Raw genomic sequence first — 26,309 nt, 5'->3', positions numbered from 1 at the left:
GTTGTCTAATTTGTGTCAGTGTGTTTATTTGGACCTAAACTAACTACCCTAAGATTATGCGATCGTATCAAATAGGTACACACGCTGTCTACATTATGGATTCATGGCCCAGGTCAGGCATTACGGTAATAGAAACTATATGTATAGACACCTCTGACTTGTCTGTCTTCCTTATTGAAAATGTATGTATGTATGTACCTATGTCACTTTATTGCACAAAGAAGTTTACACAAAATAGACATAACAAAGTAAAAGATGTAAGTACCTACATCTACATCTACAAAGTAGAACTTATCCCTGATAGAGATTAAATCAATCCTATGAAACTATTTTATTGAGTATCTACCTACTTCTTTTATTTTGCTTATTAAGGTACCGAATACCACGGGTTGACTGGTAGAGACAAGTTCAAGAAGTCAAGTTCGCCTTTTGTACACTTTATTTCTGTGCAATAAAGTTAATTATTCGCTATAAGGTACCGTAGTAAGGTACGTGCATCCAGACATATTTATACTACAATCAGCTTATAGACTGATGTACCTATAACTTAATTAGTAAATAAGGAAAACGAAGTAAACAAATATTAATAGCTTTATTTCTTATTGTTAAGGGTGTCGTTAACCCAAATCGCGCAGATAACAGTTAAATATACCTTAACGGGCCTACGTGAATAAACGAACGTAGGATAGATTTAGACAAATCTATCGAATATTTTACTTATAAAAAGTACAAACAACTAAAAAAACAAAATTTATTTCATTGACACTATGTAGTGGCTGTTTCGAAAGGATTTCTTACAGTAGTTTTTGTTTTAAAAAACAAAACAACTGTAGCATCCAACAAACAAAAACACAAGCACATGTAGTTTCACAAATATAACTCTGCGTTTCTCTACTATTTATAAAACCTGTATCATAAAGTATTAAGAGCTAGTTTTGATTAACTTATTAATTAACCAAGAGCATTAACTTAAAGTTACCGGTTGAAAACAAACCTTGTCCCCCCTCTAACTCCCAGACGAATAAAACCAAACCGCCGTTCCAATTCCAGCCAGTACCCGTATAACTGTACGCGCGTGCGTTCGATTTAAAAAGTTAATCTGTCAAACTTTTACTATTAAAAACTATAGTGGCGTGTTTTTTTAAAGATGGCGATCTCTTTAGTGAGATTTGGACTAAGGTCCGCTGTTTTCAACTTGGAAAGGAGTGCCGCGATTATATCAAGCCCCAGTGCCCAAAATCAATTGAAGGTACGTCCGTTTTTATTGTTTTTTGTGGAGTCAATGACTATGTTCATAAGATGTAGCATGGTTGGCAGCCAACGCTTTATACAGCGGATTAAAAGAGCATTACTTACTAGAAAAGTCGCACATTAAGAGCTTCGTGACCTTTGCCTTTTGCGTGAACAGGTATTTTGTTTAAATACCATTCCAACAGAGAAAGCATTCATATTAAATTGAAGACTTCATGTTACTGAGACCTGAGACACGTGTTCCCTTCTCAGATCTGCTTTCCACAACTAGGTTTTAAGTGTGTTTTAAATCTAAACTGACTCGAACTCCTCAATTGATGACTGAATTGATCCTTCCACTTACATTTCTTATTTGATCGTTTACTTACTTATGATACAATACAACCAGCCTAAGTTCACAAAGCGGCACATCACAATTTAATTTTTTTGCTACTAAACTGACACGGTCCTTCGAACCGGATTTTTGTCGATATTTTTTTGTGGCGCGTCGAAAGTGATACGAGTTTTGAAAGTCTATTTGCATAAAATAAACTTATAATAACACAAAACAGACGCATATACCTATATTAGTTATAATGTTAGAAACTGCACAGGTCTCCGTAGATCTCAATACATATAATGGTTTAAATCATTAATTAAATGCCTTGACCAGTTATCTTAGTTACCAAAGAGACGTTACAATCATTACTGTGTACTAACTAGATAGTGTAGATTTTTTAGACGCCCCCCCCACCACCCTCCCGTCACACACATGCGTCTTTAATACGTACAGTAACACTTGGCATGACCCCTCCCCCCTGTTGTTGTGACGTAATTTGTGAACCCTAACCAGATATCGTTATCTCGTAACAAAATTGACTGTTTACAAATTCATCATTATCTACATGTCTAAAGTTGACATACCGTCTCATGTTAGTCTCGTTTTGGTCTCGTGATAGACAGCAAACAATAATTGTACCTAGATTTAGACCAAGTGAAGTCTGCAACGATATTAATAGCATACGCAGTGCAAGTGTTGTTTATACGTCATAATATCATAATGTATTTTATTTATTTAAACAAACTCCGCGGGTTGTACCTGGTGCATAATTATATAGGTAACCCATCACGTCATACTTGCGGTGCCGCATTACCACGTTGGATGGAGATGGTCAACCTTTCCACCAGGACTCAGGTCCCAACCCGCGGGCCCTCGGAGGCCCTCTCCGTAATTCTTTGTCCCACCTATCATTCATGAATATGTTATGAATAATATATATATATATATATAATATGTTTAATGCTTTCACATTGGTAAAATTACAGATGTTCTTAATCGATAATGTATCACAACATGACACCCTGTAAGGGTATTGCAATTTTATCTACCTACTCTAAACTAATACATATGTAAATTAAACACAGAGATAACATTACACAAAAGTTATACCTATCTAAGCTATGTATTACTTATATGTCTATTTATGGTATTTATTACAATCAAAATATTCTTGTATAGAATAAAAACAATTACTCGTTAAATAATTTTTCAAGCAGTTAACAAATTTATCATATTTTTGCTCTCCCGCTATTTCCTTTGGGAGACTATTGAAAATTCTTATTGACATATTATAGGGGCTCTTATTACTTATTTGTAAGTTACTGGCGGGAAGGGCTATTTTATTTTGGTGTCTTAAATTTAAGGTACAAGTATTATGACGATCTTTAGCTTTTAAATATAGGTCAGGATGTTTTCTTACAAATTTACATGTTTCTAATATATAGAGGGATGGTAGAGTTAAAATATTAAATTTTTTAAAGTACGGTCGGCAGCTTTATTGGTTCTTGGTTTTTTATATTACTTAATATTCTAATACACCTTTTTTGTAATATGAATAAATCTGCACTATTTGTGCTATTACCCCACAAATTGATCCCGTATTGGAGCCATTCTTTGTCCCACCTATCATTCATGAATATGTTATGAATATACTTGTAGTCATAATATTAAAATTGAGCGACATAAACAAAGATTATCGTTAGTTCTAATTATGTATTTGAATAAGCATGCATTATAATTAATTAAGTAATTTTGCATTTAAGTGAATTTTGTAAATTCTAAATGAGATAATAAATTCTTAAACCACATGTATTTTATAAATACATGTAGGGACCTAAAATCGACGAACGGCAAACCGATGTGACTGTTTAAAGAGCAAAAAAAAAACCGGCCAAGTGCGAGTCGGACTCGCGCACGAAGGGTTCCGTACCATTGCGCAAAAAACGGCAAAAAAATCACGTTTGTTGTATGGGAGCCCCCCACTTAAATATTTATTTTATTTTGTTTTTAGTATTTGTTGTTAAGTATAGCGGCAACAGAAATACATCATCTGTGAAAATTTCGACTGTCTAGCTAGCTATCACGGTTCATGAGATACAGCCTGGTGACAGATAAACAGACAGGCAGACAGACAGACAGACAGGCAGACAGACAGATAGATAGAGGTAGACAGGCAGACAGACAGACGGACAGTGGAGTCTTAGTAATAGGGTCCCGTTTTTACCCTTTAGGTACGGAATAAACGTTGACGAAAAAAAGGACAAAATTTTTAAACATTGGATTGATATTTAAAATACAGTGACAAAAATGTAATAAGTACACAAACGATATGAAAATGACCACCGCAGCAAATTCGTAACTACAAATAAACGTTGAGGAACAAACTGATAACCTGACCTCTTATCAGTCCCCTATCATGTCCACTCAAATGCCGAAATCATTTTAGGCTTTAAAATCATAAAAAATAAGTGCTATTTTAGCTTGTTTAACAAAGCGGAGATGATACGATTTGGAGCACTAGAAAACAATCCAATTGTATGGTAATTGTGAATGTTTACGTAATATTGATAGCTTATTAACATTGGCAGTGTTGTTGAACTTATGACTTTTAAAGCACCTTTGAACGGGATGCCGATAATAGTGAGTTTGCAATAAATACTAGTTACTTCGGTAACTCGTCTCATCATCATCAGCATTGGCCAAATGGCCACGACATCTATACCAGATGATGTTGCAACGTCAGGTAAAATCAGTTGTTGCGAGGAGGTTGATTACAACATCTGCGATGAGTCGATGACTGAGGAGTCCAATACCAGAGCGGCATCTTCTGCCAAAGCAACTCATCCTAAGTATTTGCATCTAGGGTTTAGGAGATTTTTTACCACAATTAACTAAATACTTGTGGCTTTGTGAGTTGACCCAAAACTTAGGGGCGTAGTTAGAGGATATGGCGCGCGGGGCAGTCACCAAATTTGCGCCCCCTGACGACTGACAAAAGTTTCCCTGCTGCTGCCTTTTGCCCATGTTGGCGCCCTCCATTGGATGGCGCCCGGGGCACGACTTGCCCCCTCTGCCCCCCCTCTAGTTAAGCCACTGCCAAAACTCCATCATTTAAAAAAAAAAATCAAAAGGTGAATCGACAAAAAAAAAACATTGACTGATGCTTAGAAAATTTCACGAGAATCGGCTAAGACTTGCGACCTGTAGAGGAGAAAATCAGGACATAACGAAAGCATTTCGCCCAAGCTGAATCGTTGGACTTCGCTAGCGCGTCAATAACTTATTTAGACAATTTTATTATTCGTGTTAGTCCAAAACAATTACCTACTTTTTTTTTATAAGCTGTAGGGCTAAGATGGTCGGCTCTTTATCATTTGTCACCATGCCTGTCACGTTCTAACAAATATGTAAGTGTGAAAGTGACGCATGTCATGACAGGTGATAAAAATGCGATCATATTACCGCTGTTGATCGGCGATTGGCCCTAAACACACCTGATGGAAAGTACGATGGAGCTCACCGGTTCAGTAATAGCCTATTCACTCAGGGAATACAGATGGCGGGAGCGCACGTTTCGTGCGTTACGATAATCGTGTTAAAAATGATCATTTTCCCTAAAATATCTTGATCAATGAATATGTTTACTACTAACTACGAATAAGGTACGACGATAAGTTCCTCATCAATTCGTGTGTCGTGCGTTGACTCAATAATGAGTCTAAGTACTTTAACACCAAATTTTAACGTGCCACGTATTCAAACCGCGAAGCATGGCCGCCATCTTACTTCGACGAGTGATTAACAAAAAATGGCCTTGTTGTGGTACAACACGATAATGAAGGGACCATGTGTTAGTTGTTCAAAAGATTGTCTAAAAAATTTGATTTCATCCCCTTCGTTTTTGAACGTTAAAGAGACAGGAGCTAACATTATCGTTTTATCGTTAGTTTTTTATTTGCTAATAATACAGACAAAAGCCATACAAATACAATAATATAATATCACATAAATACCTAATTACACATCAAATTCAACAATAAAAACCTAAAAAACAGTAAGAAAAACAAACACAAAGAGATCTAGAAATAATACATGCTATGACATGGGATTCTTCAAGAAGCGGGTATTTAGGGTTCTCAGGGGTCGGCAATGCTTAAGTGGGTCCTGTGATGTTGCTTACGTCCATGGGCGACGATGACTGCTTCCCATCAGGCGGCTCGTCTGCTCGTTTGCTGAATAAAAAAAAAACATTACATTAATAAAGAAATAAATTCGATTGCTTAAATTAATTCCCTTTCCCTTCGTTTTTGAACGTTAAGTAGACAGGAGCTAGTTAACTTCATATTCTTACGATCTGTTTACAATTATTTAAAAAACCGGCCAAGTAAACCATTTTATTTAAATTACTTAACTACCTAGTTTGAAATCTATAGTTTAGGTATTCAAAATCGAACGTCACATAATCACCTGCGCTGACGTAAAACATTTGCATTATGCAGGTAGTAATCTGACCTTGCTCCACTACCTCGGGAATTCGGGAATCAGTTCAGTGTTTTGCAAAAATAGGCATAAGTTTGAATAAATACATTCTCATTTTACACATGGCCGTGGCTTAGGCGACACTTTTGTTTTTACCTTTAAAAGGTTTAACTGGTTTAAGTGTTAAAAAATACAGTGCACTTTAAGATTTTAACATCGAGCCGCCTCACATCAAAACTTGCAATTTTGACAACTGCAATTTTGATTTATTAAAATAAAGATTCAGTATAGAATGAAATGGGAGACGGGAGACGCCTTTATGGGCCTTTTGGCATTCATTCTTTGTCATTCATGGTTCACACCTAGGCCAAAGCCCAGGTAGCAAAATGACGTCATTTTACGTCAGTTTGCTACCTGGGAGTGAACAATGATTCTGAAATGATTAAGGTCATGTGGGATAAGAGAAACGTATTTTGCTCGGGGTAAGAAGAACCGTATGAGGATTCCGGATTCCCTACAAGTGTTTCTCTTGCCCCATATGGCTGGTCATCGAGTCGCCAATGAAACAGTTCTAGGTTTAAGTGACGAAGCTAATACAACTTAGCTTCTGGGTATTCATAATGTGATGAAGATATGATTATGTTTATCTGTCTTGTATTTGCTATATATGTGTTGTATTGATGTGTTGTCTGAATAAATGATTTCTATTCTATTCTATTCTATTCTAAAACCGATCGTTATTATCAAGGTTAAAAAAGGTAACCGGGTAAAGGGTAAACATCAATATTAACAATGCAGACAAGAGCGTACTCCCATCTTAAAGGCCGGCAACGCACTTACAACCCCTCTGGTGTTGCGGGTGTCCATGGGCGGCGGTAATCGCTTACCATCAGGTGATCCGTCTGCTCGTTTGCCTCCTATTTCATAAAAAAAAAAACGACGGCAAGAAACAAAAGTAAGGTATATATATAAAGGGTACACGGAAAGAACATGTCTAGTCACTTTTTTCGGAAAATGAGATTTTCATTTCAAAATGTAGAGCTCTTAATGAACTATTAGTTATACCTTTTGCTACCACTGTATAATGTATGTAACACAATTTTTTTTTAGTTAAAAAAGACCTGGTCACGGAATTACCATACAGTTTGACATGGTTCCAAATTTTAAAACCTCGATTACTCAAAACGTTACTAGTGACTAGAAATGTTCTTTCCGTGTACCCTTCATATGCACTTGTAAATAACAAGTAAGTAACAAACCATTTAATTTTTGAAGTGATTGGAATTTGTGAATAGCTTTCAGTTTACTGAATGATTAAAACTTTTATCTAAAAAAGTATTAAAACAAGTAAAAAAGATAATAATTGTTTGTTATGAACTCTGAATATCCTAGATTTGAGATGAAGCCGGAAGTATAATTATTTCGAGTTAACCCAATAATTCATTTCTTATATTCACAATTAAATTGTACAAAAGCTGTAACATAAAAAAAGGTAAAATATATAGGTAATTGTCAGTTATGTAATCAGTTTAATCACAGAAAGAGTTCAACATTGACTAAATGAATATGCAACTCATAGTACCTACGACTCCTACGAGTACCTAGTTAATTTATAACGAAAATTAGGGAACAAGTATTAGTTTTACGACCGTGTTACACTGACTTTAGATAATCGTTCACATGTTGTTTATCTGTTGAAGCCAGGTCAAGGTCCCCAATAATGAGTTGTAAAAAACAGTAGGTATTAGCTAAAACCAAACTCGTTTCATGGGTAGGAACGTCCATTACCAATTAGGCACTGATTTTTATTTCATCAAAATGCATTCGACGTCGATATTATGCTATATTTTTGCCATATTACTAAGGGATAAGTAACGAAAGTAGGTACATAATATTTAAAAAAACCGGACAAGTGCGAGTCGGACTCCGCCACCGAGGGTTCCGTACTTTTTAGTATTTGATGTTAACTTGTTAAGTATAGCAGCAACAGAAATATATACATAGTCTGTAAAAATTTCAACTGTAGCTATTACGGTTCATGAGATACAGCCCTGTGACAGACAAACGGACAGACAGACAGAGGAGTCTTAGCAATATGGTAGTAGGCCCTTTGGCCTTTAACGCTATCTCCATCCATGCGTACTGTTTCCAACTTGCGTGTTGCTATGTTGCTATGCGTGGCGTGGGGCAGTGTTGGCCGAACGCTAATGCCATTAACCATTAAAAATTAACAATTAAAAAGGTTAATGGCCATTAACCATTAGCCATTTAATTCGGATTAAAGTTAATTCGGATTAAATTTTTGAGACGTTTATGGCCATTGAAGTTAATTCGGATTAACTTTAATTCGGATTAACTTCAATGGCCATTAAAGTTTCAAAAAATTAATTAGAATTACTCTCAATTGCATTAACGTCTAATAAAATTACATTCGTGATATTTTAAAATGAGACAGCAAAATGACCCTTACTGAACCCTGGCAGAAGTAGCAGTACCTACCTACTACCTAGTAGAATTCTGGTTTGGTGCAACACAGACATACGCGGTTTTGGTCATTTAAATCGTCTTGATGAGCACTTCGGAGAGCCGTACCCATGATAGAGCTGATGCTGAACCCTGGCAGTACCTAATGGATCTAAGGTTTGGTGCAACATAGGCACACGCTGTTTTAGTCATCCGACTCGTCTTGATGAGCACTTCGGAGAGCCATACCCATGATAGAGCTGATGCTGAACCCTGGCAGTACCTAATGGATCTAAGGTTTGGTGCAACATAGGCACACGCTGTTTTAGTCATCCGACTCGTCTTGATGAGCACTTAGGAGAGCAGTACCCATGATAGAGCTGACGCTGAACCTTGGCAGTACCTAGTGGATCTAAGGTTTGGTGCAACATAGGCACACGCTGTTTTAGTCACCCGACTCGTCTTGATGAGCACTTAGGAGAGCAGTACCCATAATGGAGCTGATGCTGAACCCTGGCAGTACCTAGCGGAACTAAGGTTTGGTGCAACATAGGCACACGCTGTTTTAGTCACCCGACTCGTCTTGATGAGCACTTAGGAGAGCGGTACCCACGATAGAGCTGATGCTGAACCCTGGCACTACCTAGTGGATCTAAGGTTTGGTGCAACATAGGCACGCGCTGTTTAGGTCGTCCGACTCGTCTTGATGAGCACTTAGGAGAGCAGTACCCATGATAGAGCTGATGCTGAACCCTGGCAGTACCTAGTGGATCTAAGGTTTGGTGCAACATAGGCACCCGCTGTTTTAGTCACCCGACTCGTCTTGATGAGCACTTAGGAGAGCGGTACCCACGATAGAGCTGATGCTGAACCCTGGCAGTACCTAGTGGATCTAAGGTTTGGTGCAACATAGGCACGCGCTGTTTTGGTCATCTGACTCGTCTTGATGAGCACTTAGGAGAGCGGTACCCATGATAGAGCTGATGCTGCACCCTGGCAGTACCTAGTGGATCTAAGGTTTGGTGCAACATAGGCACGCGCTGTTTAGGTCGTCCGACTCGTCTTGATGAGCACTTAGGAGAGCAGTACCCATGATAGAGCTGATGCTGAACCCTGGCAGTACCTAGTGGATCTAAGGTTTGGTGCAACATAGGCACCCGCTGTTTTAGTCACCCGACTCGTCTTGATGAGCACTTAGGAGAGCGGTACCCACGATAGAGCTGATGCTGAACCCTGGCAGTACCTAGTGGATCTAAGGTTTGGTGCAACATAGGCACGCGCTGTTTTGGTCATCTGACTCGTCTTGATGAGCACTTAGGAGAGCGGTACCCATGATAGAGCTGATGCTGCACCCTGGCAGTACCTAGTGGATCTAAGGTTTGGTGCAACATAGGCACGCGCTGTTTAGGTCATCCGACTCGTCTTGATGAGCACTTAGAAGAGCAGTACCCATGATAGAGCTGATGCTGAACCCTGGCAGTACCTAGTGGGTCTAAGGTTTGGTGCAATATAGGCACACGCTGTTTTAGTCATCCGACTCGTCTTGATGAGCATTTAGGAGAGCAGTACCCATGATAGAGCTGATGCTGAACCCTGGCAGTACCTAGTGGATCTAAGGTTTGGTGCAACATAGGCACACGCTGTTTTAGTCACCCGACTCGTCTTGATGAGCACTTAGTAGAGCGGTACCCATGATATAGCTGATGCTTAACCCTGGCAGTACCTAGTGGATCTAAGGTTTGGTGCAACATAGACACGCGCTGTTTAGGTCGTCCGATTCGTCTTGATGAGCACTTAGGAGAGCAGTACCCATGATAGAGCTGATGCTGCACCCTGGCAGTACCTAGTGGATCTAAGGTTTGGTGCAACATAGGCACGCGCTGTTTTGGTCATCTGACTCGTCTTGATGAGCACTTAGGAGAGCGGTACCCATGATAGAGCTGATTTTGCACCCTGGCAGTACCTAGTGGATCTAAGGTTTGGTGCAACATAGGCACGCGCTGTTTAGGTCATCCGACTCGTCTTGATGAGCACTTAGAAGAGCAGTACCCATGATAGAGCTGATGCTGAACCCTGATGTCGACGCGGAGGCGGAAAGAATGGGGAGTACTATGGTCGAGGTGTATGACGCGGCCATGCCACGGGCCGGCCCGATTCCCCCAAGGCGTGGAGTGTACTGGTGGTCCGCGGAACTTGCGCATCTGCGCCAGTCGTGCGTTGCTGCAAGACGCCAGTACACTCACTGTAGGAGGCGACGGATTAGAGACGTACCAGAGGAGGAGCGGCTATATGCTGCATACTCGGCGGCCGTCATGCTGCTACAGGGGGCGATCGCTAGGGCGAAGGATTTAGCTGAGGAGGAGATGCTGGAGACTCTAAATAACGATCCGTGGGGGAGGCCGTATAAAATGGTGAGGCGCAAGCTTCGCCCCTGGACACCCCCGCTAACGCAAAGTCTCCAGCCACAGCTCCGCGAGCAGGTGGTCGGTGCCCTGTTCCCGACGAGGGACGAACACACACCTCCGCCCATGTTACCTCCCAGGGGGATGGTAGCAGACGTGGGTGAGGCGCCAGAAGTAACAGAAGGTGAACTGCGGGCAGCGGTGCTACGGCTACGAGCCAAAAACACTGCCCCCGGCCCCGATGGAGTCCCCGGCCGGGCCTGGGTTCTGGCCTTGGGTCCACTAGAGTCGCGCTTGAGGGCACTCTTCAGCGGCTGCTTGACGCAGGGGCGGTTTCCTCGTGTGTGGAAGTCGGGAAAACTTGTCCTTCTAAGGAAGGAGGGGCGACCGCCGGACTCGCCCTCGGCTTACAGACCGATAGTGTTGCTGGACGAGGCCAGTAAGCTGTTGGAGCGCGTGGTGGCTGCTCGTCTCGTCCGGCACCTCGAGGGGCTGGGACCGAACCTCAGTGTCCATCAGTTCGGTTTCCGTCGGGGCAGGTCCACAATCGACGCAATTGCGAGGGTGAAGGCTCTAGCGGAGGAAGCAGTGTCCCGGGGCCAGGTGGTTTTGGCGGTGTCTCTAGATATCGCCAACGCATTCAACACCCTGCCCTGGGCTTGTATCAAGGCGGCATTGAGGCACCATGCCGTGCCTGAGTACCTGCGGAAGACGGTGGAGGATTACCTCACCGATAGAACCATTAGGTACCCTGCGCGCGGTGCTTGGGAGGAGAAGGGGCTGTCGTGCGGCGTTCCACAGGGGTCTGTCCTAGGACCACTCCTGTGGAACATCGGGTACGACTGGGCGCTGAGGGGGGCCAACTTGCCGGGGGTGAGCGTGACCTGTTACGCCGACGATACCCTGGTAACGGCTCGAGGCATCAGCTTCAGGGAGGCGTCACTTCTGGCCACAGCGGGAGTAGCGTCGGTCGTGGCTCGGATTAGGAGGCTGGGGCTGGAAGTTGCTCTAAATAAATCAGAGGCCTTGTGTTTTCATGGGCCTCGGAAAGCCCCTCCGGCGGGTTCCAGCTTAATGGTGGGGGGAACGTCCATTGGTGTTAAGTCGACAATGCGGTACCTAGGCATAGTCCTTGACAGCCGTTGGACGTTCAAGAAACACTTTGAGGGACTTGCTCCCAAACTAATTGGAGCGGCGTCGGCACTTAGCCGGCTTCTACCCAACGTCGGTGGGCCGAATGTGGGCTGCAGGAAACTGTACGCGGGTGTAGTGCGGTCCATGGCCCTATATGGGGCGCCCATTTGGGCCTTCTCCCTGACCGCCGAAAATCAGGCCCAATTGCGAAGGCCACAGCGTGTCATGGCGGTCAGGATGGTGAGGGCATACCGCTCCGTCTCCTACGAGGCAGCGTGCGTGTTGGCGGGGACTCCGCCTTGGGACTTCGACGCAGCAGTGCTCGCTGATGTTTATTGGCGTGTCACTGAGGCGCGGGCTGAGGGGATCCAACCACCTCTGGAGGAGGTCAGACGGTGGAGACTTGACTCCCGTCGAGTGCTCCCCCACAAGTGGAATGAAAGGTTGGAGGCGCCAAGTGCCGGCCACTGGACTGTCGAAGCCATCCGACCCGTTCTGGAGCGATGGGTCAAAAGAAAGGGGGGGTTCCTCTCCTTCCACCTTACCCAGGTCCTCTCGGGACACGGTTGTTTCGGGAGATACCTGTGTAGGAGGGCGGGACGGGAACCAACGACGCAGTGCCACCACTGCGGCGACGCTGAAGACACAGCGCTACACACGCTGGCTGGATGCCCAGCGTGGGCGGAGCAGCGGGCCGCACTCGTGGCCGCAGTGGGAAGAGACCTCTCCTTGCCAGCGGTGGTGAAAGCCATGCTTGGTGGGGAGAGTCTATGGAAGGCGGTGGCCTCTTTCTGTGAGGACGTGATGGTGCAGAAGGAGGCAGCGGAACGCGGCAGGGAGGAAGATCCGACCTCTCAGCCAATGCGCCGCAAGCGCGTGGGGCGGCGGCGGTTGGCATACGACCGCCGGTTACCCCCATAAGGGTCCCTGTGGGCGGCAGGCTCGGGGACGTCTGTCGCCTACACAAAGGTCCCTGCGTGGGCGGGCGCAAACAAGGCGCCCATTGAGGTGAAGGCACAAGAGCCGGGTCCGAGTCCGGACGGCCGCTGGCGAGGTTGCGGAAGAGTACTTCGGCGTTCCTGGGACCTCGCCGTATAGCAGTGAGGCGGCAACAGAGGGGGTTTAGTGGGTAAACCATGGGTCCCATTAGCCTGTATGGGAGTCCCACATAACCATCCCAGGCCCGTCCCTGCGCCTGGGTGGTATGCGTAACGCATTCCCCCTCTATAAAAAAAAAAAAAAAAAAGGTACTGCCAGGGTTCAGCATCAGCTCCATTATAGGTACTGCTCTCCTAAGTGCTCATCAAGACGAGTCGGGTGACTAAAACAGCGTGTGCCTATGTTGCACCTAACCTTAGATCCACTAGGTACTGCCAGGGTTCAGCATCAGCTCTATCATGGGTACTGCTCTGCTAAGTGCTCACCAAGACGAGTCGGGTGACTAAAACTGCGTGTGTCTATGTTGCACCAAACCTTAGATCCACTAGGTACTGCCAGGGTTCAGCATCAGCTCTATCATGGGTACCGCTCTCCTAAGTGCTCATCAAGACGAGTCGGGTGACTAAAACAGCGTGTGCCTATGTTGCACCAAACCTTAGATCCACTAGGTACTGCCAGGGTTTAGCATCAGCTCTATCATGGGTACCGCTCTCCTAAGTGCTCATCAAGACGAGTCGGGTGACTAAAACAGCGTGTGCCTATGTTGCACCAAACCTTAGATCCACTAGGTAGTGCCAGGGTTTAGCATCAGGTCTATCATGGGTACTGCTCTCCTAAGTGCTCATCAAGACGAGTCGGGTGACTAAAACAGCGTGTGCCTATGTTGCACCAAACCTTAGATCCACTAGGTACTGCCAGGGTTCAGCATCAGCTCTATCATGGGTACCGCTCTCCTAAGTGCTCATCAAGACGAGTCGGGTGACTAAAACAGCGTGTGCCTATGTTGCACCAAACCTTAGATCCACTAGGTACTGCCAGGGTTCAGCATCAGCTCTATCATGGGTACTGCTCTCCTAAGTGCTCATCACGACGAGTCGGGTGACTAAAACAGCGTGTGCCTATGTTGCACCAAACCTTAGATCCACTAGGTACTGCCAGGGTTCAGCATCAGCTCCATTATGGGTACTGCTCTCCTAAGTGCTCATCAAGACGAGTCGGGTGACTAAAACAGCGTGTGCCTATGTTGCACCAAACCTTAGATCCGCTAGGTAGTGCCAGGGTTCAGCATCAGCTCTATCATGGGTACTGCTCTCCTAAGTGCTCATCAAGACGAGTCGGATGACTAAAACAGCGTGTGCCTATGTTGCACCAAACCTTAGTTCCGCTAGGTACTGCCAGGGTTCAGCATCAGCTCCATTATGGGTACTGCTCTCCTAAGTGCTCATCAAGACGAGTCGGGTGACTAAAACAGCGTGTGCCTATGTTGCACCAAACCTTAGATCCACTAGGTACTGCCAGGGTTCAGCATCAGCTCTATCATGGGTACTGCTCTCCTAAGTGCTCATCAAGACGAGTCGGATGACTAAAACAGCGTGTGCCTATGTTGCACCAAACCTTAGATCCATTAGGTACTGCCAGGGTTCAGCATCAGCTCTATCATGGGTATGGCTCTCCGAAGTGCTCATCAAGACGAGTCGGATGACTAAAACAGCGTGTGCCTATGTTGCACCAAACCTTAGATCCATTAGGTACTGCCAGGGTTCAGCATCAGCTCTATCATGGGTACGGCTCTCCGAAGTGCTCATCAAGACGATTTAAATGACCAAAACCGCGTATGTCTGTGTTGCACCAAACCAGAATTCTACTAGGTAGTAGGTAGGTACTGCTACTACTGCCAGGGTTCAGTCAGGGTCATTTTGCTGTCTCATTTTAAAATATCACGAATGTAATTTTATTAGACGTTAATGCAATTGAGAGTAATTCTAATTAATTTTTTGAAACTTTAATGGCCATTGAAGTTAATCCGAATTAAAGTTAATCCGAATTAACTTCAATGGCCATTAACGTCTCAAAAATTTAATCCGAATTAACTTTAATCCGAATTAACTTTAATGCAATTGGTTAATGGCGGAACTAATGGTTAATAAAATTGATCAATGGTTAATTAAAATTAACAATTACGGCCAACACTGGCGTGGGGCCTATTTATAGATTGCATTGCATAGCGGCATTGCAACTATTGCAAGGAATTCGCATCTATTTGTTCGTGGAGTTTATCAACTTTTAATGTCTCCTTAGGTACTCTTAAAACTTAAAATGTAGTTAATAAAGAAAGAAATGTAGAAATGTGTTTGCAAGACTTGCAGGGTTCGTGGGTGAACGGTACTTATTTTGTGTGCTTTTTAGGCTTTAATGTCCGAAACGGGTAGAATCGCGTTATTTTAAACAGACCAGCGATTGACACTAGTCTCATTTTACCTGAAGTGTGGAAAATGAGGACAAAGCTTAAGATGAAGCTTAAAAAGATTGACTTTTGGCCTTGTACTGTATACGTAGTTAAGTACTCAAAATTTTAACTAAGCATTAGTTACTATGCAAATATGTTTGTATTACTTAACTAAGCATTAGTGACTAAAATGCAAATCTGTTTGTATTTATGCACAATGCAATGTTAACATGTTTACCATTCTGCGTGCGATAAAGTGAAGTGCAACGACCGAGCGACGTTGCCAATGCCAACGCAAGCGCACAGTTGTACATAATGGCGGATCTTTTCACAAAATGGCCGCCGCTTGCGACCTTTTATACATCGAACAGCACTGTTAAAACCAACATGTTGTAAGTCCCTATGAAACTGGTAATCAGATAAGACATTTTAGAAGAAAGGGAGGGTATTAAAAGTCTGCAACGCATTTACTGCATTCTACGCGATGTTACACCTTAATATAATTAAATAGGACTCAATTTAGCTATAGAAATAAGAATGATTGATTTTTGTATGTCGCTGTCTCTTTTCAGCTTGTGGTTTTACGAGAGAAAGTGAGGGCAGTATTGCCAAAAAATGTTAAGCACATGCAAATGTTTGACTGAATTAATGAGTGCAACTTGTGAGTTAGGTAATATTTATTTTGGTCGTGAGGTATGTTTTGATGCCTATGGTAAGGAATAAGTAAAACAAACTTTTGAAATTATTGCATAACTTCAATATAAACAGACAATAATAGTTTTGGTTTGATTGACAGTGTTGTTTTTAAGCAAAGCTATGAAATAATCAATAAACCAAAATCAGGTTCAAAGCAATTAAAATATTTTCTTTTAATATTAAAATAATACCGTTTGCCGTTCGATAGCGATTCATAAACAATTATGTCATTGCTACCAATTGTGTCAACCTACTATAAATATGTGACTGTAGTGTAGTGAGTATGCTGAATCTTTTGTTTTTAGGGTACAGCTGTGCAAACTAACGTTGAAGCAGGCTTGATAACTTTAGTTAAGTAATGTGATATTTACTACATATATGCGCAGAATTTAAAATATCCTCCCCGCATATTCTCACCCGTAGGTCAATTAAGTACTAAGTCAAAGTTTTGCGGTCATATACCTCCCAGGGAATAAATTGTGGGATAAACAGTATTAGAATAATTTAGATTACCAAAATCTGTTCTGCGTTTGAGTAACAAACAACCAAAGTTTCCATTTGTTTGGACACCAAAACTGACAGATTTCTGTTATCAAAATTCATCAAAAATGTGTCCCCACAAACGCTTAATAATATTGACCCGGGTTTGTTATTTGTATACATTGAAAACGCGGTATCTAATGATTTTCTTGATGATCGTTGAAATATTTAGGTGTAGGCACGTAAGTACCTACCTACATATTGTGTTGTCAAAATATGTCAATAAATTATTTTTATTTCTATTCCAGCTAATTCACACAAAAGCAATATGCAACGGCAGCGTCTGCTACCTGCAAGACAAGCCGCGGGATGAGCTAGTGGTGGAGAGCGCCATCAGGCGGTACAGCAAGCAGCACGGCAGGCCAGAGGAGAACAGGAGGAAACGGGACAGCGATAGCGACAGCGCCAGTGATTCTGATACTGAATGCAAGGGACATGATCGGGTGAGTTACTAATCCACACCAAACTGTGCAACGGCAGCACCTAACTTCAGGAGAAGCCGCGAGAGGAGCTAGTGGTGGAGAGCGCCATCAGGCGGTACAGCAAGTAGCACGGCAGGCCAGAGGAGAACAAGAGGAAACGGGACAGCCATAGCGACAGCGCCAGTGATTCTGATATTGAATGCAAGGGACATGATCGGGTGAGTTACTAATCCACACCAAACTGTGCAACGGCAGCACCTTCCTTCAGGAGAAGCCGCGAGAGGAGCTAGTGGTGGAGAGCGTCATCGGGCGGTACAGCAAGCAGCACGGCAGACCAGAGGAGAACAGGAGGAAACGGGACAGCGATAGCGACAGTGCCAGTGATTCTGATACTGAATGCAAGGGACATGATCGGGTGAGTTATTAATCCACACCAAACTGTGCAACGGCAGCACCTACCTTTAGGAGAAGCCGCGAGAGGAGCTAGCGGTGGAGAGCGCCATCAGGCGGTACAGCAAGCAGCACGGCAGACCAGAGGAGAACAGGAGGAAACGGGACAGCGATAGCGACAGCGCCAGTGATTCTGATACTGAATGCAAGAGACAAGATCGAGTAAGTTTACAGGAAATGTTTTTAACACCAGTACAACCATCAATTGTCCAAAAAAGCAATGTAAAAAAAGATAGAGAATGGTTATGTCAGTCCTAAAACGTTTGATAGGGCTGGCTGAACTAGGCTATTCCTCTCGTTCCCCCCATTCGTTACCAAGCGGACCCCAATGAGCCGTGGCAAAAAGCCGGGACAACGCGAGGAAGATGATGGTGATTAAAATAATGGCAAATAGATCACCAATTAATATGTGGTAATATTCGCGCAAGACATCCGAATTCGCTTCAAAATTCATACTTATTGATATAATCCACTTTGTTCGCGTATTCAATTCATAATCAGCCAACAAAATTACAAGAAAATAAGTCATGATGTATAGAGAATTGATAATTAATGCAAATGACACGACCCCAATTCAGTTTAATCAGATTCAATTCAAGCCTCTTTTAACTAGTTTATAGGTCTTCAATAAATCTTCTTGGAACTAGATTCATTCAGTATTGTAGGTATCCAGTATTTATAGCATGGAAAAAATAGAGATTAGATATCTAGTGTTCATTTAAAGTATCTTTGCCCTAATGGTTAATTCTATAAAACATCAATCGCTTTTATACACATCGCGGCAAAATTGACGAAACGAGATCTTTATAGTACGTATGTGAGATACGTTGCCTTAATTTATCGCGCCTAATTTTATCAAAATGCATACAACCAATCTAAAGCCAAACAAACAACCTTATGCTATTCACCCAAGGTTGAAATTCGAACAACAACCGTGAGTCAAGGAGCCAATCCAGATCGATTGCACTGCACCCCTGTAACATCAGTAATCGTTACGCAGCGTACTACGTCGGCGAACAACACGCGAACGAAAAGCGAATCGATGCGGCGCCATTGAGTTATTATTTCTCTATAGACGACATACCAAACAATTAAATTTTCGCAATCACAACCTTTACCACCGACCACGAAACCAAAACGTCGTAAGCGCCGTAAAATTCATGGCGCTTACGCGTTTAGGTCGCGAGATTCACGCTCCGCTTCTATGGTTTGATGATAAAAAGACGACAACTCGTGACGCAAAATTACTGGTTCTTTGTGCCGGTTCTATCTACGTTAGTAATAATATATAGTTCAATCGTTTGATACCTATAGAAGTGTCCTACGTGGGCGATCGGCCCGCCGCGCCGCCGCCGCTTCGCTTCGCGTTCGCAAGTTGTTCGCTTACGTAAGACGCAGCGTTAGTAACCAGGTCACAGTTGATTGGCCCTGGCAGATAAAATGGTCGTCCGCTGCGGAGGCTAACGGAAGCAGATTTGACGATCATAGACTATACGAAAAACTGGAATGGTGACATTCGTCATTATTACTGTTCGTTGCTTTGTTCGCCGTGTAGATTTGAAGTCAAACTATACCGTGACGTAATGGCTTACTAAAAGTTGGTCCTGATTAACTTTATGTACAGCTAGCATGGCGACGTTGGTATTTAAGTTGGGTTACTTACTGCAGGTACCTCATGAATTAAGTAATATGTAGGTCTAGTAATCATTACCTATTAGTTGACAGTGTTCACAATGGTAACTACTCGTACTACGAGTACCACATAGCATTTTGTAAGCCCTGGTAAAATTTTAACATTCAACTCTCTTTCCAAATTCCAAATGGTTTGGAATAACTTGTTCATAATCACGCTAATGCTAATTTGAATAGCTCATAAGTAATGGCATCATGTCGCCAAGTCTAACGTAACAATCATTCGTTTGGTTCGTTATGCAAAACTGACCTACTTGACTGTACAGATAAAGTAATCAAGTCTATATTTCTTTACGAGTTATTATACTTCTTATTACTGTACCTATATATTACGTCCTAGAATAGCGTGGACAATTCAAGTGGTCTAGGTTACTTTGGACTTTCATTGGTATTGAACTTGTAGATTATCAACATAGGTACTATATCGATGTTTATGAGCACTTAGTTATAGTACAGTGACTCCTTTAATCAAACGCTACCTATTTCGTTGGCCATTATTATACATATTGACATAGGTATAAGACAAAACATCCAAACGTTCGTCACTGTCCCAGTAGGTATACCTACTACCGTTGTACCGACTATGTATGTCATCTTGAAACTTACGTCATTAGCAATAGAAGTGACAGCAGGGTGTCAACTATTGGACATTAGCATTTCGAGCACTGCTTTCCCTACTAAACTACTAACTTTATAGATTTGAAATTTAGGGCAAAATGCACACACCGCAACACAACGTAATCTGCTGAAATTTCATCTCATTTTCATATTCGTGTCTGTTTTCTGTTGCTGTTTAAAAAATCAACGAATAGCAAAATCACTTACTCCGTTGGCTCAGTGACCCAAAATGAGACTTGGCCTCCGACATAAGACAGCGCACTTTTCTCGGTCCTGTGCGACCTGTCGCCAATTGGTGACTCGAAACTCGAAGTTCGCGCAGATCCGCCTCCACCTTGTCGCACCAGCGCATAGCAAAATCGGGTACCAATATATCGCCGATCGGTTCTATTCGAACGCACAAAACAAATGAATGTAGACGAAGTTAACTAGGTACTCTGGTACCTACATCTACCTACTTACAACTTGAGAATCGCTTGCAATCAAGCGAAACAAATTTGTTTTCGTTTCGCAAGAACGCTCGTGTTTATCTATGTATGTAGGTATCTATCTGTTTAGCTTTTTACTAATAACTAATTATGTTTCCATCGTGCTGATCTGATGACAGGGGACGAAGGGGGCTATAGGAATTCTTGTGATAAAAAGGACTCCCTCTGTAGAACCGACCATGAGTTTAGACTTGTTAGAATCGGCTCGATGATTGTTGAATGACAAGTACAATCGGCAATATATGTTTTGTTGGGGCATTCCATAAAAATGTCTAAGATTTTGTCGGGAACGTGACGCGTATAGGCTACCTTAATAACCTGCAGTAATCTGTATTTTATACCGTTGAACTTAAAGCGAAGTTATCAAACTTTATCATCCTAAATATCTTCGTTAAAAAATAGCGTCACTTACCGACGCTCTTCTGGTATCGCCAAAAAATAACGCCTTATAAAATGATTTGTCTGACTTAAAACATATTTTTCTTTACAGTCAGAATTCTGGCGACGCAAGATGCGCACAGTGCACAACATCCTGGACGTAGACAAGGACGGGCTGATCTCGTTCAACGACTTCACACTGCTGGCGAACCGCTTCCAAAGCCTCGGTCATCTTGATGAGCAGCAGGCCAAGGAGTTCTCCGAGATTATCAAGGTACCTATCAAAGTATTTCTATTCTGGAAGTGAGGTCTCTGTCAACGACTTTAAGCTCTTCGCGAACCGCTCAGAGCCTCGGCCATCTTGATGTCTACGCTAAGTTTGTTATGACTTGGCATTCTGTGTATAGTGACATGTACCGCGTCATAGATACCTACTTGACGTAAATTTATTTTCATCTGTGACTTACGCTGCAAAAATAAAAAAAAGAGTACAAAGTAAGATATTGAAGATTTCTGCATTTTTTCACCATCGTAAATAAAATTTTGTAACAATTCAATGTAAAAGGAGATGGCGGGACAACCTGAAAGCATTTCTCGCCAACTGGCCAGAAGTTACCTTAGGTTGGGGTATATGGTCTATGGGAGGGTAAATTATTTTTCCGCGATTTCGTGGTTGCATGGTCCCATAGTAAAAGTTGCTCAGTATAATCCCAAAACCTCCCTGGCAACGGGAATTTTTTAGCCACCCTGTATACAGCAGTGGGGCGCTTTATATCTAAGCTGCGGCAAAAACAAAACAAAATCATTAGTTACCACTGGTTAAAATTTTCCTGCACGGATGCAGTTGAAGCGATGTCGGACGAAGCTTCAGAGATGGGTGATTTGATTATTGGACAAAATGGTCCCGCCGTAAGATCAGCGCTGACTTTCGGCTCAGCATTATGCTGAGGCGAGACCATTTTCGTGGTAAACCTCCTACCTATTTTATAAATTCTTATAGTTTTAGTTATACTTCTGTATGTAATTTTAGTTTTAAGTTTATCACGAATCAAACATTTGAAACATTATTCCGTTGTATATTAACGAGCATTTTTTTCCAGCACACATGGGAAGAGCAGTGGGGCGCCATCGACCCCTACAATTACGTGACCGTGGAACAGTACTTAGAAGATATGAACCACGTGCTCAACGACAAGGCCCTCAAGAAGAAGGCACACCGCTGGCTGCCGTACCTCTTCAAGGTGAGTTTTTCAACGAAAAAGTAGTGTCTCTCAATCAATCTTTAGGTAGTTTAGAGGAACGTGGCTGGGTGAGTAAAAGGTACCGTTGACGGGTAGACTTAGACTGATTTATTAAATCATATTCAAGTGTTTTATATATCTCTAATCTACGACGGTACAGACATTATCTTAACCGAATCAGCGCGTGCTCTAACGTATACTAAAGTTATCGACACGCGCCGATAATATTTTGCTGACCGCCATAGGTAGTATGGCTCCATCGATACAGTCGATGATTTCGCCAACGTCAAAGTGGGATCCACGTGGGATCGAATTAATATTTCAGCCAGTGTACGGTAAATAATAAAATTATGGGCCTCTAGGGCTCTAGCCAGACACGGTTAGAGGTAGAAATACCAAATGCTCTTAGAGCACGACGATGTTCGGTAGTTATTGTAGTATTTGTAGTTGTCTCGTAAAACCGATAGCTGGTATATTTAATAATTATGTTTGTTACAGGCGGTAGACAAGGACAAGTCCGGGTTCATATCAGTGAAGGAGTTCAAGCTGTTCTTCCAGTGCTTGGGGTTAGACAACGAACATGCAGCTGTTGCTTTTGCCGTTATCGATGTTAATGGGGTAAGGATATTAACTTTTTAATTGGTAATAATGAAATAGTCACCTAGATCAATAAGATCAATATTTGCATGCTGCCATTGGCTAAACATGTGATACTGCTTATAATGATTATGTGAACTTAAAATGACCATGTTTAAGCAAATAAATAATTATCGTATCTTATCTTATCTAGGTGGGTCTCTATTATTATTCACAACGACGGGACTTAATCGCGTAAAATAAGTTTTAAAACCTCCGACGTTTCGAGGACGGCGTTGTCCCCGTGGTCTCGGAGAAGACTGGCTAAAGTTGACATCAACATCTAGGCGCCCGAGTTTTTCGAACTACCCGCACTTGGTCATGTTTATTAACTTGAACGTTTTGCGCACTAGGGATGTCCTCGAAACGTCGGAGGTAAGTTTAAAACTTATTTTACGCGATTAAGTCTCGTTGTGAATAATGAGTAAAAATCGTGAAATTTTAATCAGTGTTTTGGGTCTCTATTGTTCCTATAAAGTTTTTTTTTTTTTTTTTCTCTTTATTTTGGCACAAACAGTCATTACAGAAAAGTGACATTGAAAAGTATTACATATAATATTGACAATACAGTGCCGAAACCGTAATAGATTATAGTTATAAATTTGTTGCAACGGACCTGAATTAACTTACCTATAAGAAGAAGATGAAATTGAATGAAGGAAGACGTCCAGTCTGACTGCTATCCCAGAACATGTCACCTTTAAATTTAAGTAAATCAATTAATTTACAGTAAAGTAGCAGCAGGGTGTCATTTATAGGGCATTAGCGTGCCAAGCACCAGGACGTTTACCTTCGTAAATTTTAGCTACCTACTTAATGTCTAAGCGTGTTACTGGTACATTATACATTGATTATTACTCACTTATAATTTAATTAATCGTAACACTTATAATTTGACTTATCGTAAATTTAATTTATTGTTAATTTTGTTTTTCAACCCTCTAAGTGTGGTATTAAAAAGGTCTATATTATTGAATTCTCTGTTGTAAAGGTACATAATGCGGGGAATAAAACTGTTTCTAGTGTAGTTCTTTCGACGGATGGGTGGTACAAACATATGAAGGTTACGGTTGGGGCGAGCGGGGAGTCTGGCTTTGGTGATAAAATTTAATTTCGAGAGTAATAAGGGGCAATCAATTTCGTTATTGACAATTTTATAGAGGAAGGATATATCGAATAGCTTGCGGCGGTTTACAAGACTTGTCAGTTTGTAGTGTGTCAAAGAATGGTCGTAATGGTCATTGGGACGATTGTGTCGATAATTTAATATTTTGATAAATTTCCTTTGCACTTTTTCGATACGATCGATATGGTGTTTGTAATACGGGCTCCAGATTACACATCCGAAGTCTAGAATAGATCTAACGAAAGCGAAGTAAAGGATTTTAAGGGTGATAATCTTTTTGAATGGTTTTAAGTCATATTGTATTGTTTGTCCACATTTTCGTTAGCCATAATTAGGTTTTTCTCAGAAACTTGTAACTTTTCAGGATTGCCATAAAACAAACCTTACCCAACCTATCTATAGGATAACTTTACGAAAATGCTGAAAAGTTAACGGTTTCAGAATTATGACTAATGATAATCTGACAATCATTACACTTTTTTTTATTTTTTTTATTTATTTATATATTCTAATTTACAACTTTATTACTATACATTTATATGCTCGCCAAACTGTTACGTTTGATGGCGAGATGCGCTCAGTTTTTATACACTTAACCTATTAAACTAGTTTTATAATTTAAACTATCAGTTTCATTAGCCATAATATACTTATACAAACTATTGTTCAAAAACAAATAAAAATAAAAATGGCAAACAATGTAAACAAATATGTCAGTATGCGTTTCCATTTGACATATACCCTAAAAAATTTACGCGGGTGATTTTCACTGAAATATTAATAATTAACAAATTTGTTTGTTTACATTATTTTCCACTATCTAATTAGGTCCAACTTATAATCGTGATAAATTGAGAAGAAGTTCTTTTAATCTAGTTTTTAACATGGAATTGCTTAATTTAGGACTTTGTCTTAGTAAGCTAATTTTATTTAATATTTTTGGTACCATGTACTTTGAGCTTCTTTTGCCATAATAGTTCAATAATTATGTCAAACAAAGGGACCCCCACCTATTAGGTATACGAAATAACAAGTGACAAGGGCCTCTATAGCCCTCCCATAGAAAATGGACCAGCCAAAATGTATGAAACAGCCGACATTTTTTCGCGATTTCGTGGTTGGTCCCATAGTAAAAGTTGCTCAGTATAATCCCAAAACCTCCCTGGCAACGGAAATGCACTTATATCTTAGCCACCGTGTATAATACTTCTCTATTTGTCCTCAGGACGGCAAACTCTCCTTAAAAGAGTTCGTGAAGCTCGGCAAAGAGTTTTTTTTCACCGAAGACGAGAAGCGAGTTTCCAAGATGTTCTGGGGCCCTCTAGTCCAAGTGTAAGGCGAAACCGACCTTAATGTAGAACTCTACGAGTCATTTTAGCTTGTAAACTAGGCGTCCATCTGAACGTACCTACTGTTTGTAACTAGAACCATGTCGTATTGACAATTAGTAAGAGATTCCTTACAATTTAATTTGTAAAGTTACTTTTACATAGTTCCATTGCAGAGGGTTAAATTGTTTGTGTAAAGTAAAAACTTTTATACAATATGATGTTTAGTGGATTGGTTATTATGAAATGTTTCCAAGGTTTACAAAAATCTTGAATTTTAATAGAACTAAAAATTAATTCATAAATGATATTTATATAGAAAATCTGATGAGATATAGATAGGAATATTTTACATTATTTGCTTATATTTTGTATTGTATCATTCAATACTTGATTTCAAGCATTGTAAGTTGTAAGATGTCAATATTGATTGATTTTACCATATACATATGTATATGGCAAAATCAATCACATTATCACATGATGTATGTTTGAAAATTAACATTCAATTGATTTTCTATATAGTATAAGCCAAAAGCATTTAATTCAATAGACTTAATCAATATCTACATTAAAATGAAGGTCTGTAATGACGCTAAATTGAATGCAGACCAAACACTATCAATAATATTGACATTAATATTATGACACTTTACTCTCGCATTTTAAACACATATTTAATTACACGTACGGGTCTACCGCGATTTAATTTCATTGTTTTTACCTTTAATTTCGACGTAAATAAAGGAAATAAATTAAAGGTAAAGACAATGAAATTCGTGTAATTAAATATGTAGACAATATTGGCGTGTACTCGTTAAAAATAAACGAAATCATAAACCGAAGGAATGTCAATATTTATTGGTGTCATTCTTACTGATAGTTTTCTGGTCTGTTATTTGCAACTATTATACTAAGTTTGTTTGTTGACATTCCTATTTAAGGCTTTTCTTATGAATCATGTAAGTCTTATGATTGAATCGCTCAATATTTGAGCGAAGAAAAAAAAGGAAAATAATTATAAAATTAACAAAAAAATAGAATTTCAAATAAAGTTCTGATAATAATTATTGGTTGAATTTTATTTTAGCTTTGTTAAATCACTAGGACCTGGGTTTTCTAAAAGTAGTAAAACCATTTTTTTTGTTTGTGCACCTATATATCTGGTTTTTTAAGCTTTAGAAAAAGTGTAAACAATCCTGTCTGTGTCTTTTTATTAAAAAACACTTGAAAAATAAGTTGCAGCAAATATGTAACAAAT

The 26,309-nt window shown here is 41.1% G+C and overlaps 1 protein-coding gene across 1 annotated transcript; it reads left to right on the top strand.

The window, feature by feature from the left end:
- The first annotated feature begins 1,039 nt into the window (after positions 1-1,039).
- Positions 1,040-26,032, top strand: LOC134750052 (sarcoplasmic calcium-binding protein). The gene is made up of 6 exons (XM_063685140.1): positions 1,040-1,249; positions 16,918-17,112; positions 20,830-20,991; positions 21,818-21,958; positions 22,457-22,576; positions 24,946-26,032. The coding sequence occupies exons 1-6, from the start codon at positions 1,148-1,150 to the stop codon at positions 25,054-25,056; spliced, it is 831 nt and encodes a 276-aa protein (XP_063541210.1). The 5' UTR covers positions 1,040-1,147; the 3' UTR covers positions 25,057-26,032.
- Positions 26,033-26,309: the final 277 nt, after the last annotated feature.

The sequence above is a fragment of the Cydia strobilella genome, chromosome 19 (assembly GCF_947568885.1).
Source record: "Cydia strobilella chromosome 19, ilCydStro3.1, whole genome shotgun sequence".
Classification (NCBI taxonomy): Eukaryota; Metazoa; Arthropoda; class Insecta; order Lepidoptera; family Tortricidae; genus Cydia; species Cydia strobilella.
This window is presented reverse-complemented; position numbering and strand designations above follow the sequence as displayed.